We start from the raw sequence: 18,101 nt of genomic DNA on the forward strand, positions 1-18,101 counted from the left end.
TCAGGGACTGGAGAGGAGGACATTGTGTGGATGGAAATACCGTGGCATTAGCTCCTATTCGTCTAATTATCTCAGACTGTCCAGAGAAATGTAATAGGATAAGAGGGGTCTTAGGAATCGAAATGAACTCCGTTCTACCTACAATAAGCCAGCAGAGATATGAAGTCAAAGTCGATTCACCACAATCGCTATCAACAGGGCCTAGAAAAAGCATGGAATATTCTGAAAGGAACTCGGGGCGCCCTCAAATACGCGACAACTCTTCGCCAAATTAGAAGATCAGTGCTATTAGTAGAGTAGACGTACATCGTGGATTACAGTGACAAAGGATGGGTTCCAAGGTTAACATGAGGGTGTTGGTGGAGTAACTCGATGGCGTCTTAAGTAGGTAGACTTCATGGCCTGGGTCCACTAATACCTAGGTACTGCTGACGGAAGCCTGCTCTTGGCTGAATACTAACGAGCTTGTCCTGCCTAGGCGTACCAAGAGCCACGGTACCTAGGTAGGTTGCGTGTCCAAGAACAAGGGTAAGTCGATGGAAAGCCCCAAGTCTTTCGCCTCGATCGCCACTAAACCACCCTCGACATCAAACCTCAACTTTTGATGGAATAGTTCAATCTGAACGGGTGCTTCATTCGCTCTTAAGTGCCTTAAACACATGCCCATTACAGGTTTACCTAAGATACTGCCCAATCATGGTACCTAGTTGATCCATTGTCACTGGCCAGCATCAGGGATGGGTTAGCCCGACTTCGACGTCTAAGATATACCTTAAATATATCAGCTACACAGCAAGTTCCATATAAAAGGCGATCCCGTGCTAGAGCCAACCTATGATGTGTCCTCAATAGTTTCCGTTGCGTCCCGGAAGACTTCAGCATCCTCAATTGGTGGCTGTTTCCCCGTAGCCACTTGAACTGCCTGCAAGTAAATTTCAAATTGTTCTCGCCCCCTAAGCTTCGCCAACTCCATCGCTGTGACCATCTTCGTCGTAACGCGGCAAGGAATATGCGGTCCTACCTGCCGCGATTTCAATTCCACATCGGCCCCAAGCTCCAAGGCCGTGCAAAGGCTCGAGTAGGCTCCGGCGTAAGCAGCAATATGCAAAGGCGTCCAGCCCCTCGCATCCCGAGCATTGATGGAGGTCTGGTATCTTGGGTACACGAGCTCCTTCATGATCTCGATATTGCCTGATAGCGTTGCATAGTGGATTGGAGCCCATTCGAGCACTCCTACCCGAGAGTCGGCATTGGCGCCATATTCTACCAACTTTGCGATGTCTGCTGGTGTACCTGAGACTGCCGCTCTATGGAGGGCTGTCCAGTTACCTGTACCTTGGGTGTTGAGATCGCAGACGCTATACTCATGCAAAAGTTTCAGAAAATCGGTACGGTGAGATCTATTCTTGGAAGATATGGGGAAGAGGTAGAATGCCGCTGTTCTGCCGTTGCTATCAAGGTGATCCGTGCTGATGTTCTCTGTGAGTAGCAAATGGCGGAATATATCGGAATGGCCGTATTCTGCTGCTAGTTGGAGAGTATTGCTACACGGAGCGTTATGATTAGAATGTGTTGATGGAAGAAATTATTGAGGATGAATTGTGATATTAGTACATACACATTCTCGTTATCAAGCTGTGCGTTGACATCAGCTCCTGCGGCAATGAGAAATCGTACAAGCTCAATATTCCCGCTCTCTATTGCTGCCTAGAAAAGGGTAGAGATAGCGTTCAGCGCCTTCCAGATATTAAAACTACCAATAAATCCAATGGGTCTTACCATCAGGGGCGTCCAACCTAAAGACGTGACGTCTTTAGCGCTAGCCTCTCCATCTTGAAGTAGCCTGCGAGCAGTGATAATGTCTCCTTTCTCACAGCAATCGATTATTTCCGCGTCATCTGGTACCTGCCGTCTCATCGAGAGCGAGATTCCCTCGAGTTGAAAGCCCCAGCTGGTCGTCTGCAGGTGTCTTACTTCAAACCTCATTCGGAAGATATTGGAATTGCAGTATGGCAATTGTATGTCAAACGTGCAGCTTGACTTTGGCTGATCGGAAAGGGTGCGGCGGCACTCCACTCGTCCCTGCCCCATAGACGGGCGGAAATAATAGTGTGACGAATATCCAATGAATAGGTTGTTACCTCTATCTAACGCGCTAGGTGATACCCTTTCAAGGCTCTCTTCAACGCCGTCAATAACACTGCGTAGTTTATTCACGTCGTCCCGCATCGCGAGAACGGTTGTTTTGATACTGACACTGATCTGGCTGTCAAGCACAGGAAATTAGTACGGTTCATAATTAATTGTTCTAGAATTCCGGCTACATTTCTAGAATGCGGAGACTTAGACTTAGGCTCTCCTCTGCTTCACGGAGCCTCTGAGAGAGCACCGCAGCTTTGCTGCGTTCAAGCAGAGCCCAATGAACCCTAGACCTGAACTTGTGTCTTTCTTGTAGGGGATAAATGGCATCGTAAAGCTCCGCAGTCGCAATCCGAGTTCTCTCCAGTGATAGTTCGAGTGTTCTCTTGAACTCCTGTGATAGAGTTCCATCATCAGAGTCGCCGACACTATCCTTGATGATATTGAGCTGTTGAAGTTGCGACTTGACAATCGAGGCCTTCACGGCGATGCTTTGGAGTTCCTGCGGTGCATCACGGATCGCTTGGAGCAGGGCCAGGGTTGTTTCAGTGGCTTTGGCGGCCGTCGCAATCAATTGCAATATCGAAGCGGTGGCTCCGACAATCTCCATCTTCGATACTGACAGTCTTCGGAGATGCAAAACTTGAAGTCCATGAAGAGAAAAAAGACGTCTAACGTCTGTCTAGAGGTTCCCAACTCCCAAGTCTACTTTGCCTCGTCTGCAGGTAGGTAGGACAGCCTCGAAGCATCCGCGAATCAATCTCAGACACGTAACGACTTGCTACACAGCCTCGATGTTCTCAAGTTATTACCCCAGGAGAATCCCTTTCATCTCCTTATCTGAATCGACCTCTTGATCTACCCAGAGCTCTATTTTTACTTGGCTATCTCCTCAAATATCATACCAAACAAAACAAAACAAATATGAACGCCGGTCGACCAAGCATGGCTGGCTGGTGGCTTTGTGTTAGCTTTACTCTTGGTTTCTGAACTACGGTTCTGAATTGACCAAAAGCCAGTGTTCCTGTAAGAACATGAATAACCCTGCACTCTGTAGTGGCAGGTGCTTAGTCTGTGGGCATCTTCCTTGCGAGTAAGTAATCGTGCCGACACTTTCATGACTCCATACAGTAAATGGTTCTCATCTTATTATAGCAGCTGCGGCACGGCTTAAGAGCTGAGGTGGTGGGTGTTTGTTTGATCTTGGAGAAAGGACCTTACTTGCATATCGAAAGCTTCAATTTGCTATCCTTGTACGTTGCGCTTGAGCTTTTCTAGCGCTTAATGAGACGCTTCAGTTTCTTTTCTACCAAGGAGGCTAGAACTCTATTCGAATCTGTTATTGACCCGGTGGCTTGTTTTTATGCATAAGTTCGTAAAGTACATCATCATGTAGTCATGGTCCCAGTTACCCTAGTCGTACACACAATCATCTAATGCAATGATCTTTTGGGTAGTGAGAAATCGTACAACTATCTGAGCAGGCTTTGAGCTTCCGGAGGAAGGAGAGGACTTGTGCGGCCGAGACACCCGTCAGTGGCCGATACACCCATCAGTGGGGCGTTCCCTCGGAAGTTGCGGCCGCAGCGGCCGCAAAGAGGCCGGCTGAGAGTTCCAAGGGTTGGCTTGGGCGGAGCAAGTTGCGGTGGTAGCTCCAGGTCGGGTACGCTTATGTGCGTTTGGGGAAAGCCCGAACAACAGCCGAGGTGCTTGAAAAGTTGAACTTCCTGACAATCTTCTTACGATCCCTGCACAAACATCTTCACCTCGCCTACGCACTGCTCCTAAAGATTTCTCTCCCGGGTCGAACAACCTGGACCCCGAGCCCTTCTCCCCCTCCTCCCTACTTCAAACAATGGAAAGCTCAGAAAGACAGAACGTCACCATCCTGCCAAATGGAGCGACGGTCTATACAAGAGATTCATCAGAGATACAGCGCTATGTCGACCTCATGGCAGAATTCAACATATGGGGAGACAGCGATTCTGTCGTCAACATACCAGAATCAGAGTGAATGCCCATTCCCCTCAAAGGCGGCTGGGACTCACGAATCCCACGGCCTAAAGTTTACCGAGTGTCCTCCAGAGACCGTAAATTTATCGACGAGACTTTCGACGACCTCCATCGAAAAGGAAAAATGGAACACGCTACTACGCATTGCCCCTCTGGCTATCCGGTCTTCGTGGTCTGGAAGACTATACATGTTGAAGGAACAAAAATTACAAAGCAGAAAGGGCGAGTAGTTATTGATCTACGAGGCATAAACAGAGAAACCATCCCCGACCACTATCCGATACCTCAACAGGATGAGATCATCCGGTTGGTCCGCGGTTGTAAGTACATAACCGTCGTGGACGCTGTTAAATTCTTTTATCAGTGGCCGGTCCGAAAAGATCATCGCAAACGTCTTGCTATTGTCTCGCATAGGGGCCAGGAAGTCTTTAAAGTTGCTATAATGGGGTTTGCAAACTCAGTTCCTTTTGTGCAAAGAGAGATAGACCTGCACCTGAAGGATTTTGCGAACTTCTGTCGATGCTATATAGACGATATCATTGTGGCGTCCGTTGATTTTGAGACCCACCTCCTCCACCTGCGTCTTGTTTTCGAACGACTTCAGCAGATGAATGTGAAGATCGAGCCGAAAAAGACCTTTATCGGCTTTCCCTCAGTGACGCTACTCGGACAGCGTGTAGACGCCCTAGGTCTCTCCACCCCTGCTGAGAAGGCTAAGGCTGTCGTGGCACTCCCCTACCCCGAAACACTCCAAAAGCTAGAATACTACGTTACACTGACTGGTTGGTTCCGAGACAAGATCGAGAAATATTCCCTGATCGTTGAGCCACTGCAAGTGCTTAAAATTATCCTGCTTCGTCACGGCCCCAAAACAGGGCAGGCACGCAAGAATTACACAAGCAGCACGCCTGTTCCCCGAAACCCAGACTGCGTTGCATCTTATGAGCGCCTACAAAATGTCTTTCGAAATCCCCTCTTTCTCACCCACTTCGATCCGGAGTTACAGTTCTATGTGGACATTGACGCCTCTGCCGAAGGACTTTCAGCAGTCCTTTATCACATCAAGTCAACCTATGAGCACAAGGACTTAGCAAAGCCGCCCCCGCGTACAGCCATTCTCCCAGTACTTTTTCTGTCTAGACAAACTACGCCTGCGGAGAAGCGATATTGGTCAACCGAACTAGAAGTGTCGTGTTTGGTTTGGGTCCTGCGGAAGGCGAGACACTTATTTGAATCCGCACGACTTCGTACCGTGATTTATACTGGTCACGCTAGTACGGTCGGCCTCAGCACTCAAACATCTTTCCAAACTGTCTGTCTTGAGAGACTTAATAAGAGACTTGTACGCGCATCTCAATTCATTCAACAATTTCGTTTAGATGTGTACCACAGAGCCGGCAAAGATAATCAAGCGGCCGACGCGCTCTCTCGACTTACACAACCTAAATCCAATCTCCCCGTTGACAATGAGGATTTAGACAGCTACGCGTTTGTCTGCTCCGAACTGAATATATCCGAAGACTTCAAGAATAGAATCCGCGCTGGCTATCCCCTCGACCCTCGTACCGATAAGATCCTGAAGACAGTGCGCCGCTCAAATGTCCCGCTTCCTTATTTCGAGGACGAAGGTTTGCTTTACATTAAAAGAAAAGTCTTTGACGGGTCTTCCTGGATAGAAAATCCTTGCCTGTTTCTCCCTCAAACGATGTCCAAGGAAGTCTTCTGCCTAGTACACGACAATCGTGCTCACCAAGGCATTCAGAAGTGTTTAGCTGCACTGTACGGCCTCACCTTCTATCAAACAAAGAAACTCTTGGGCCGCTACATTGACGAATGCCCTTCCTGCAAGGACAACCGCACTAGACGGCACCTACCCTATGGAGAGCTGCAACCTATTCTGCCCGCTCCTGTGCCATTTGATACCATTACTCTGGATTTCATGTGCGCGTTGCCCGAAGACCCGACAACAAAGAACGACCAATGTCTTGTGCTAGTAGATAAGTTTACCAAGCGGGTCGGCTTCGTTCCCGGACACGCCCGCTGGAAAGCAAAGCATTGGGGGCTCGCGCTTGTGGACTTTATGAAGTTGCACGACTGGGGTCTTCCCAGGTGCTTTATTAGCGATAGAGATTCCCGCTTCTTAGCCGACCTCTGGAAGTCAATCTTTAAAGCTATGGGATGCGACTGGTTCTTTTCCACGGCATGGCACCCACAGACTGACGGACAGTCCGAACGGTACATACAGACAATTGAGACTATGTTCCGCCACGGTTGTACCGCTGGAATGTCCTGGTGGGAGCAGTTGCCTAACATCACCTCGGTTCTGAACTCGAGCCCGAATGCTTCTACCAAGCAAACTCCTTATCGCCTACTGTTTGGTCTTATGTCCGACAACCGTGGTCTATGCCCAAGAAGTTTGTTAAGCAAGATTTCTCCCTACGATTCGATGCTGAGGAAGCATTGGCTTATTCCGCAGTGCTTATGAAGGATTACTATGACAAGCGGCACAAGTTATCTCCTTTCCAGATAACAGCTACGTGTACCTCAAACTCCATAAGGGCTACTCGCTGCTCTCTAAGCCCCGTCCGAAATTAAGTCAACAATTTGCTGGCCCTTTCAAAGTCCTTGAGCGCATAGGCAGTCTCTCTTACCGCCTTGAACTTCCCCCCAACTGGCACATTCATCCAGTTATCTCCGTGGCCCAACTAGAGCCTGCTTCTCCCAAGGGTTCGGATCCGTGGCACAGGGAGTTAGCAGAACCGCCCGCAGTTACTGACGACCGTTTCCTAGATGAAGACGCTCGCTGGGAGGTTGAGAAAATCTTGAACAGACGTACTGCCAGAATACGCGGGCGCAGGCCCAAAGACTGCCCCCCCGGCGTCCCAAGAACTCAAACTGAGTACCTGATTCGCTGGAAAGGTTGGGGGGCCGAACATGATGCTTGGATTTCTGCCACCGACCTTGATGGTTGCCAAGAAGCTATAGATGACTACGAAAGGTCCCTCCTGCCCCGATACTGAGATCTTTTACCTATTCGCGAATGCTGCTGTCCTGCGCTACATCACCGACGGGCTCCGTCACCATCTTTTGTTTGAGTTACCTCCTCCGGTCGGCTTCCCGACCCTACATTTAATGTACCTGCACTTGTTTCGTGTGTATTTTCTTATCCAAACTGTCAGCGACGAGGACGTCGCTTTTCCTTTTCTGGCGGCAAATGTCGCGATCATTTATCTCAGGGACCTCAGACCATATATCACGTGCGTCAGAAATTCTGCCGCTGCTAGTCCTAATCAGGAGCTCACGCTAATTTATAGTCTAAGTATATTAACCCCCTTTTATATATTAATTCTTAAGATTTCGTATCTAACTTTAGTAATATAAAGCTTTATATACTTAAACTTGGTAATCTACTTATATTATTATAAACTATTAAATATATGAAAATCTTAGAAATCTACCCTGAAGAACTTAAATCATGATGTTTAATATTAAAGGAAGATTTGAGACACATATTTAACTAGCGCTAGATCTGACTTTTACTACATGCCAGCACTTAATAACCGTTAACATGTTAATATAATTATTAAGTATATGTTTGCCGCTTATAGATTATTATTAAAGAGATTCCTAATTTATGTGATAACTAAACTACCTACCAAGAAATATGGCCAGATAATACAGAAACATACAAAGAACATATCTGAAGCAGTATTGACACCACAAATTACGAGTTAAGTTTTTCAGATATCGCCAACACTACCTAATATCGTGATCCCTATCTTACATGAGAAGATTATTAATGAAATTGAATAACTTATCTATAGTGTCCCTGCTTTAGGGACCTTTAACAAGACCAAGAATCTATTAGATATAGGTCTCAAGATATTGGTCCCTCAAGTAAGAGAGCTTGCTCCTTGTTTATGGCACTTTATCTACACGATAACTAAGAAAGTATCTGTAAATGATTAACTGCATTTGGTTAATAGTATCATGGTCTTTATTACTGCTTTACTTGCACATATCTTCTATCCCGACTCAGTAACTATCTGCAAGTCTCAACTAAAATCTATTTCCACTTACTTAGGGCTAAACAAAGATTAATAGAGGTTCTTTCTGCCCTTGGTGTTTGCGTTAGTTATAATAGAGTAAGACACTATTATAACAAGCTTGCACAAGTTACCCAGGTATGTTGGCCTACTATTTTCCTTGTTATAACAAGATATCTTATTAATTACCAAGGATATAACAGAACTAACTGAATATAATTGCTTGGAGATATATCCTATAGAATGCTGGTGCTGATGTGGACACTCACGGTCCTGCCCCGGAAGATCGATGTGAGGGGAATGCTCTGTGGAGAGCGGCATATGAGGGCCACTTCCAGATTGTGAAACTCTTGCTGGACGCAGGGGCAGACGTCAATGCTGGCCAGAACACATCTGGAACGTGTCTTCTGGCAGCGGTAGGTCATATATATCCGAGGGAGACAACTGACGAGCATCTCAACATAATAAAGATGTTTCTTCAGCATAATGCTGACCCGTCAATTCCTGACTGCCACGGCATTACACCGCTGCATACCGCCGCTTACCAGAATGAGCCCCAAATACTGGGCTGCTTCAAGGAGCTAAGCGAGTTCAGCGAGCTGCTCAAGTTGACTGATTACTTTGGGAGATTACCACTTCACTATACCGCTCAAAGATCTGATGGATGTATTGACTGTGCCATGTCCGTATTGCATGCAACCCCAAACCTTCACGTGCTTGACGGATACGGCAAAAGCCCTTTGGATTGGGCACTGCAATGCAACTGGAGCCAGCTCCGGGAACATGTAGAACAAATGGGTCATGTCCCGGTGTCCAATGAGGTCCAAACTGCAACAGTGCAGCAATCAGTAGCGGGTTCCGCGTGCCCTCAAAAGCTCCGGCAAGAGATTCTCGTTTCCTGGCTATATAGAGTTGGGTCATTGCCTGGTGTATCTTGAACAATGCGAAGATGCATGTGTCGCTTTCCGTCAAGCCACTCAAAAATTCTATTCAGCATATGGGCACGAAGATCTCATGTTGTGCGATAACTGTTATGGCTATGACTCAACTTTGGACGTCGGTTGGTTTGCTTTCAAACTCTCACCAGGCATAATAGAGTGTGAAGAATGTGTTTTTGATCCTGAGAGGCTAGGCACCGGAGGCAGTTCAAGCCCTGTCGAGCACGATCAATATCAAAAACTTGTGGACGAGAATGGTAACTCTCAACCGAAGCCAAGCACCTACGATTTCACCTACGGTTTGAGGGCACCGGAGGGCTTTTTAAGATTTCGTTCCCTTATGAATATTACGAAGATGCTGTGGATAAGTACGGGAAGTTGAGAGTCCAGATACCACCGAGCGTAGAGGAATGGCTGGCAGGCTTGATTGACAGGTACCAGATGCTGTTGACTATGTAGCTATGGCCTTATGGAAATTATTTAAAAATCTTCCAATCCATGTATGATGGTGCAATCCTCCAATTCCACTTACTCATAATCTGCTACCGTGACGCATTTACCTTACGAGTGATAAAACGTCAGATATTAACTCTAAAACCAAGCATGCTGTAAAAAGAGATACCCTAGAGACCTTTACAACAGCCAGCTTACTGCCAGAGAAACAGCCAACATCCAACCCACTGAGCAAGATACAAACTATCCACCCTCCCACCAGCCGAACACTGCAGACCATCCAGCTGACAGTCCGTCCGAATCTCCGCAGCACGCGTAGTATTCTCCCACAAACTCTCAGGAACTTCCAAAGCACAAGGCTCCGGCTCCGGATCCGTTTCTCCAAAAATCGGACAAACGCCATCATTCTCCATCGATCCCTCAATCCGAAACGTCCTCGGATACCCCGGACACCGCTCCTGCAACGTCGTCAAATTGACCTCCTTCCCACCAACCTCCGTCCGAAAAACAACCTCGTTCATCGGCTGCTCATTCAACAACCTATCCGGAGACTCAGACGACGAGGAGCAGTTCTGGAAAAACCCAAACTGCCACGTGAGTTTCCAATGCCCAGCAGTCGAGTTCATAATATGCCCGGGAAAGTAGAAGTAGAAAAATGGATCTACGGGTGCGGGACCGTCTGTTACCCCCGTGCCTGGTTGCGAGGCGTCGATGTCTTCGAAGGGGTAGGTGCCTTCGTGGTATGATAGGGGATCTGGAAACTTGTCGCTTTGCATTTCTTCGAGATCCCCGAAGTCTAGGAAGCGCCAGAGGGTCCATCTTATTCCGAACCGTTGAGGCCAGGCGGCGCGAGCATTTTGCAGGCCGAGGATTATAGGGAAGTATCGAAGCGGAGTGTAGGTGTCATTATGGGGGAAGACGAGGTCAAGTTCCACGTCCTGGGGGTACTGAGCCCAGACGCAACAGGTGAGACGAAATAGTAAGAAAAGAGCAAGAAACATTGTGGCTGGACTTGGATGCCGGCACAATACAGGGGAAAGTGCAATAAACCGATTGTGCGAGAGGGGTTCACGTCTTAAGCACGCCCAGGGTCCAGCTCAGGGGCGCATGATTGGCGGGAAATACCCCAGCCCCGGAGATGAGGCTTGGAGGGACACTGGCATTGGGTTATATCGCGTTGCCTGCCAAGAGGGGCTAAGCGCGACAGTGGGCTTGTCCTGGCAGTGGTTCGTGCGCGAACACACATGTCAATATAAGATTTCTTAGTTTGCTAGTCTCGTTATGGTGATCCCGGCGCTTTGTGGCGAGCCGCTCGCGGTAGGGGCCGCTGGGCAGGTAGAGGCCCATATAGGCATTGGGGCTCAGTGGACGGCTCTGCTACTTCGCAGTGACGCTGGTATCATCCTGCCAGAAGGGATAGTAAATTGCATTGAATGCTCGCGAGCCTTGGAGATTGAGCTGGTATGCTCAGCTAGCATGGACTCTTTGATTTAAAAGGGCACAGAAAGAAGCACCGTTGTTGTTGTCTATCAGGCATCTTCCACTCCTTTCTTTTCCAGTTTCGTACAGTCGTTCTTTACTGACCATCACGGTTGCCATTCTTTACTAGTTTTCTTTTCATTTCCCCCCTTTTTCTCAATTTTTGGTTTCTGCTTTCCGCTGGGACATGCGACTTCCAGCCCTTCCCCTACCGGGGGCCATCCCTCTGCTACTCCCTTTCCTTCTGTTCAATCCTCTAGTGCCCGCAGCGGCCCTCGCAGATGGATTTGCTCTACAGAACCGCAATGACCCCTGCCCATCCCAATGTGGTCTCGCTGGGGCAGACCCCGAAAAATGGATGGCTTTCTACACCATGGACCGGCTCGAGTACTGCCGTCGGCCATTGCTGATGGACTTCAACGTGGAGAGTCCCCTCCGGCCCACAGACGGTCACGCTAAAGTCCGAGCGTGTGCTATTTGGGGTGATGACTATCCTGCCCCTAGTATTACGGTCGCTGCATCTGCCCCTCCCCCTGTTCCGAAAAACGCCATTTTCGAGCGCCTCGAACTCAAAGGAGCCACCGGCAAGAACGGTACCCTGGCTAGTGCTCTGTCCAACGTGCAGACGTACCTGGAGAAAAAGGAGCCGTCTGACGGGAACACTATCTTGTTCGCCAGCATCCCGGATGAGTTGACCATGGGATTCTTTGCTGGCTCCGGTCTGGAGAGTACGAAGATGGCTGCCTCTGTGCTTTCGAGGCTTCTATATGATGTGCGCCAGACAGGTATTCAAAGCTCTCTCTTGGAGCAGCTCTGTGGTGGCGGTCGTAGCGCGAGGGAGACATGGGGCATCATGGCTTCGTTTGGGACAAATCTCGATCTCGAGGCTGTTCACGCCGCTGTCCACACCTGGTCTCAGGGGAAATGTGTCGTGCCTACTGAGGCCACTGTCAGTAGACGCAAGGCCATCACCCGTACCATCTATACCTTTGAAGAGGAAAAAGCAGTGGCGACCCCAACGCCCGTTGCAAATATATCTGCCCACCATCGCCGCCACCATCACCACCTGCATGGCCGGACTACATGTAGGACAATGCAAGTCAACCAAGGCAACATTTGCGAGACGATGGCGGCACGATGCGGGATCACCGTGGCCCAGTTTAAACGGTTCAACGGCAACAAACCAAACTTTTGCAACACGATGCAGCCCGGTCAGCATGTCTGTTGCTCCACCGGCACACTGCCGGACTTCAGCCCAAAGCCCAACCCTGATGGAACCTGTGCCACTTACAAAACAAAGGCGGATGATAACTGCTCCAAAATCGGCGCTGCGAATAGTCTGACTCAACAGCAGATAGAGAACTTCAATAAGAATACGTGGGGTAAGTTGCTGTGCGTCCAACCTGTCACCGTCTGGCTAACCAGTAAACCTCTAGGATGGAACGGCTGCGGTGTTGTGTGGGTGGGTGTAAAGATGTGCCTAAGTACTGGAAGGCCACCTATGCCTGACCCGGTTGCTGGAACTGTCTGTGGCCCGCAGGTTCCAGGAACCAAGCCCCCTGTTGCCGGAAGGGAGCTGGCCTCGCTCAACCCATGCCCGCTCAAGGCGTGCTGCGATGTTGTATGTCAATCTGCTTCCACAAAATCGATAGAAGACAAGCTAATTCGGGACAGTGGGGGCAATGCGGCACGACAGCCGAGTTCTGCACCCCTAGTAAGAGCGCCAGTGGTGCACCAGGGACAGCAGCACCAGACACCAACGGCTGCATCTCGAATTGTGGAACTCTCGTGCAAACCGGAGACCCGCCCGCAGAGTACATCAAGGTCGGGTACTTCGAAGCATACAACCTCGGACGAAAGTGTCTCCATATGGACGCAAGCCAGATTGACACCGACGAGTTCACGCACATCCACTACGGCTTTATAACTCTTACCGAAGATTTTCAGGTCAAAATAGGCAACAATCACGAACAATTCGAATTCAAGCAGTTCAAGGCGCTGAAGGGTGTGAAGCGTATCATTTCGATCGGCGGCTGGGACTTCTCGACAATGCCTGGGACATACAAGATCTTTCGCGAGTCTGTGAAGCCGGAAAACATGGAGACTACCGCGCAGAATGTGGCGAACTTTGTGAAGGAGCATGAGCTGGATGGTGTGGACATTGATTGGGAATATCCTGGGGTATGCTATTCCCTTTTTTTTTCGTCGCGATTTCGCAGGCTGACTTGGTATTAATTATAGGCACCCGACTTGCCCAGTTTTGACCCCGGACACCCTGATGAAGGAGCCAACTATGCGGTGTTCCTCGCTCGACTCCGGCAGCTGCTCCGCAACAAGAGCGTTTCCATCGCCATGCCGGCTTCATTCTGGTACCTCAAAGCTTTTCCTGTCAATGTGATTGGGATGATTGTAGACTACATAGTCTATATGACCTACGATCTCCACGGCCAATGGGACTATGGTAGCCAGTAGTCTTCGTCCGGTTGCCCGACGGGGAACTGCCTGCGCAGCCATGTCAATCTGACAGAGACATACAATGCTCTGTCCATGGTGACAAAGGCAGGCATGCCGTCGAATAAGATCATTGTCGGAGTGACAAGCTACGGCCGCTCATTCAAGATGGCCAGCGCGGGATGTACAGGCCCCATGTGCAAGTTCACAGGGCCGGCATCTGGCGCCGCCAAGGGAGAGTGCACAGGTACCGCGGGCTATGTCGCCATGGCTGAGATGCGGCGAATCGATACCACCCAGGCCAACGTGCGAACCTGGGTGGACGAATCGGACTCCAACATCATGGTCTACGACAACACCGAATGGGTATCATACATGTCTGACGACAAGAAGGCCGAGCGGATCTCCCTGTACAAGGCGCTTAGAATGGGGGGAACCTCGGACTGGGCCATAACCCTGGACCGTTTCCACCCGGTCCCTCCTAAGGCTTTCGGCGCGGTCACTCACGTCGGGGCAGCTGTCAGCTGGCCTGGCTTCAACAAGGTCGTGGGCATTGGAAACGACCCCTTTGACCCGGGAGACCGCACGGGATCCTGGGCAGATGGTTCAATCACCTGCACGAGTAAATTCATCGACAATGTCTTTCTGCACACTCCCCAAGTGCGGTGGAAGGGACTGGACTGCTACCACGCCTGGGAAGATTTCAAGTCGATTTGGCGCGAGTACTATCGCGGTCAGGTGGACTTCTCAGAAGCATTGGGCGACATCTACAACGCGCGCCAGGACATGGCCTGCGGGGAGCTAGAAGATTACTCCAACTGCGAGGTCACATACTTGTGTAGCGATGTTGAGTCCTCGGGCCCAGCAGCGTACGAGGTGTTGAACTCAATCGTCTTCATTCAGCAGATGTTCAAGGCTTACTACGATAGTATCGAGCGTGTGCAACTCGATGTGGTTACCGATCAATTTGCCTTCTTGAACACCTTTGCTCCTATTCCAGATAACACGCGTGCGTTTAACCTTCTTATAGACAGCCTGGGGCTTATAGTTCCACTTACCATGGGCACGATCTTCAATAACAGTAAGTTCTGCAAGCAACCCTACTGTATATACCGGTATCCTAACTATGCTCAGGACTGGCAAACACAGACTTCTTCCGCGGACACCAGACTGCACTAGATAATGCGAAGGACCACACGTATACCGTTGTTGGATCCTTCGTCAACATGGTTAAAGATTCCCAGCCTGGCGATTTGTAAGCCTCTTCTTTTTTTTACTCTCCATTATCAATTTCACACCCTCATCTAACAAATCCGACCAAACCAGCGGCTGGGACCAAAACGGCGTCTTCGAATTCACCACATTCATCCGAAATCTCTTCACAGCCTGGCAAGACTCCGTCCAGGACACAGCCCGGAAACTCTTCGATGGCTCGGATGAAAGCCTCGACGTCCTGACCACAATCATCTCCAAGGGCCAGTTAATCAAAGGCAAAAGACCCACAAATACCCCAGACACGACCATGGGCAACTCAACCCGCGACGACAGCATCACCCGCGCCTTCACGGGCTTCGTCGTGCCCCGTCTCTGGCAAGCATCCGACACAAAGGCCTTTGTCCTGAGAACCGGTCACCCCTGCGACGACAGCAACCCAGTCTCGAAGTACCTCAAGGACGAAGACGCCAAGCGCACTCAGGCATGCTTCAAAGAGGAGCGGTACTACATCGTCCATCCGAAGGGCTGGGCCGCGGATACCTGCGATATCCCTACCCTGCCTGATGCGGTACCGGTGTGCTATGATTTGCAGTTCAGTGTGCCGCCTGGGATTGACAATCTAGATACGCAGAATTACCCTGTGACGAAGGAAGATATTGTTGCTAGGTGGGTTTTCTCCCTTCTTTGCTTTTCTCTCCTTTGAAAGGCTAATCTCGGTTATCGCAGTACTTTCAACTCCTATGACCTCAACGGTAGCAAGAATGGATGGAAGCTAAAGGAGATTCAGGACCTTACGGGCATTGACGGTGCCATTGAGGGTCTGGATATGAATACTCTGATGGAATTGAATGTTCGCAGTGCCGGGTTCAGTACCCTGCCTATGTGTGATGCTGAAGAGGCGCACAATAACTGGAACCATAACCTGGAGGCAGAGAATTATCCTTGTAATTAAGATTGATACGAACGCTTTTTTTGCCTTCGCTCAGAGGTAGAGGGATGTATTATATCAGCTTGTTTTTATTGACAATGTCTGTTTTGGTTGGCCCTTTCGTGAGATATCCACACGACTAGGCTGCGGCATGTCCGCGGTTAACCGCGGTGAGGTGATGGTTATGAGATTCTGATAACCTCGCTCTGCGGTGAGGTGATGGTTATAGCAAGGCTATAACCGCGGTCACCCGCGGTTAACCTCACTAGTGTAAACAATGCAAACTTGCCAATATCATGAGAATGCATAAATTATGCGTGCGGTATTCCTTGTAATTCTGGTGTATGCTACCGTATTCACAGTGCCGCAGAGTAACGTAATTCCCGGGCGGCCGGTGCATCCCGGGCGGCCGGTGTTTTTCTCCACCACCCCCAACGCGTATTCCACCCTTAATATTCAACAACCACCATGCCACCATTCAGGCGTAAATCGAAACAAGAATTAATTAAGCAGGAAGGCAGGATTTAATACATAATTTAAGATATTAAAAATAAAAAATATGCAAAAATTGCGCCCGCGGCGTGTTATTATAATATTTATCTAAATACACTTGCAGGAAGACTCCGTGGTCTCTAACCATAGGTAAAACTTTGTAACCACCAGCATAGGCTATCCCTGGTTTAAGAAAATATCTTAATAGCATAAATAGTATTGCTTGACATTCGTGGAGCACCCCCCAGGCCCTCGCGCGTTTATGAGATGGCAGAAATTATCCTGAAGGAGTATAACCCGGCTTGTGCACCCATTAAATAAAACTGGGTAACAGGCTTTACCAAGAGGTGCCTTGATATTAAAACCCGGATGGCTTAAAAAATTAGTTGATAGAGAGCTATGTGTAAAGATCCTAAAGTAATTAGTTTATTTTTTGAAGAGCTAGAGAAGATTAAAGACAAGCACGGCATCCTAGATAAAGATATTTTTAATTTTAATAAAACTGGCTTTGCTATGGGCCTAATTGCATTAACAAGAGTTATATTAAGAGCTAAAATGCCAGGCAAGCCATGGCTTATTATGCCAGGGAATTAGGAATAAGTTACTACCATTAAATGCATTAATTCTGCTGGCTGGTTAGTACCAACCACTATTATCTTTAAAGGAAAGCGCTATATTAAGGGCTGGTTTAAGGAATTCACTGCTCCACCAGCCTGGAGAGTTGAAGTCAGCGCTAATAAATGGACCACGGATAAGATAGGCCTTTGCTGGCTTTAAAAATGCTTTATCCCAGCTGTACAAAGGCCAGGGAGGAGGGGGAAGGTACTCCTGGTTCTAGATGGGCATGGTAGCCACCTCACGCCTGCTTTTAACACTGCCTGCAAGGAGAATAATATTATAGCTATCTGCATGCCTGCTCATTCATCTTACCTCCTGCAGCCGTTGGATGTTGGTTATTTTAGGCCATTAAAGAAGGCGTACGGATCCCTAATTAAGCAGAAGGGACGGCTAGGATGCAATACTATTAACAAGCTAGATTTCTTAAAGGCCTATCCAGAGGCTCACAAGAAGGTCTTTATAAAGGAGAATATTTAAAGCAGATTTAGGGTAACTGGAATTCTTCTATTTTCGCCTGCTGCAGTACTGGATAAACTGCAGTTAAGGCTATTAACTTCTATACCCCCCCCCCAGGCAGAGATCTTGCTTTAATTCCTTCCTCACAGCTTTGTACACCTCACATAGTCTGTTAGGTATATTAAAAGGCTTTATTAGTTAAGAAACTTCTAAAGCACGGCTCCAGGAGTCCTTTAACACCATTAAAGCGGGCGCTGGATAAGTTTATAAAGGGCTATAAAGTAGCTATCTACAACGCTGGGCTGTTAGCATAGGAGAATGATAATCTCCGCTTATATATTACAGATCTTATGATAAAAAAGAGTTGTTTTAAGCGCTTAATGACTCCTATAAAAGGCATTTTATTTAAGGAAGGCCAGGAACTTATTTTATTAAGAAATAATAAAGTTAAAGTTAAAGGGGGGGGATCAAGCACTAATGCTCCTTTAACTTTGGAAAGATCTAGGCGCGCCCCACTAACTTGCTTAGATTACGGAGTACGTGGTTATAAAAAAACGGGATGTCGCGCTTCTAAATATGTTTAAATTATTTTATTTAATTAAGAATTGATGGAGTTGTTCTAATCGAAAGTTTATAGAGCAGTATAGTTGTTGGGAAAACCACCGGCCGCCCAGGATGCACCGGCCGCCCGGGAATTACGTTAGTGATTCTGAGCACTTACTAAGTAACTCCACAACTCTTAACATGATGCTAATTACGCTGAATCTATTATATTTTCCCTTAACTTGTATTGTTCTGGCTATAAACCTGAAGATCTATCAATCTCAAATCCAGCTGGTAGCCTAGGCTGCTTCCGATGCCTTTCCGGTCGCC

General features: G+C 48.4%; 3 protein-coding genes across 3 annotated transcripts; 1 reads left to right on the forward strand and 2 right to left on the reverse strand.

Moving 5' to 3' along the window:
• Positions 1-832: 832 nt before the first annotated feature.
• Positions 833-2,749, reverse strand: BDW74DRAFT_173182 (ankyrin repeat domain-containing protein; the record flags this gene model as incomplete). The annotated part of the gene is made up of 4 exons (XM_073727741.1): positions 833-1,544; positions 1,619-1,707; positions 1,780-2,266; positions 2,325-2,749. 4 exons carry the CDS (start codon positions 2,747-2,749, stop codon positions 833-835), a joined length of 1,713 nt encoding a protein of 570 aa, XP_073588414.1.
• Positions 2,750-9,783: 7,034 nt separating this feature from the next.
• BDW74DRAFT_173184 (uncharacterized protein) lies at positions 9,784-10,590 on the reverse strand (the record flags this gene model as incomplete). Its single annotated transcript, XM_073727742.1, has 1 exon — positions 9,784-10,590. The coding sequence occupies one exon, from the start codon at positions 10,588-10,590 to the stop codon at positions 9,784-9,786; it is 807 nt and encodes a 268-aa protein (XP_073588415.1).
• A 665-nt stretch (positions 10,591-11,255) lies between these two features.
• On the forward strand, positions 11,256-15,795 carry BDW74DRAFT_186210 (uncharacterized protein; the record flags this gene model as incomplete). The annotated part of the gene is made up of 8 exons (XM_073731213.1): positions 11,256-12,526; positions 12,563-12,689; positions 12,743-13,249; positions 13,310-13,536; positions 13,579-14,600; positions 14,654-14,774; positions 14,846-15,400; positions 15,461-15,795. 8 exons carry the CDS (start codon positions 11,256-11,258, stop codon positions 15,684-15,686), a joined length of 4,056 nt encoding a protein of 1,351 aa, XP_073588416.1. The 3' UTR covers positions 15,687-15,795.
• Between the last annotated feature and the right edge of the window lie 2,306 nt (positions 15,796-18,101).

The sequence above is a fragment of the Aspergillus multicolor genome (assembly GCF_047715735.1).
Source record: "Aspergillus multicolor strain CBS 133.54 unplaced genomic scaffold BDW74scaffold_2, whole genome shotgun sequence".
In the NCBI taxonomy this organism is placed as follows: Eukaryota; Fungi; Ascomycota; class Eurotiomycetes; order Eurotiales; family Aspergillaceae; genus Aspergillus; species Aspergillus multicolor.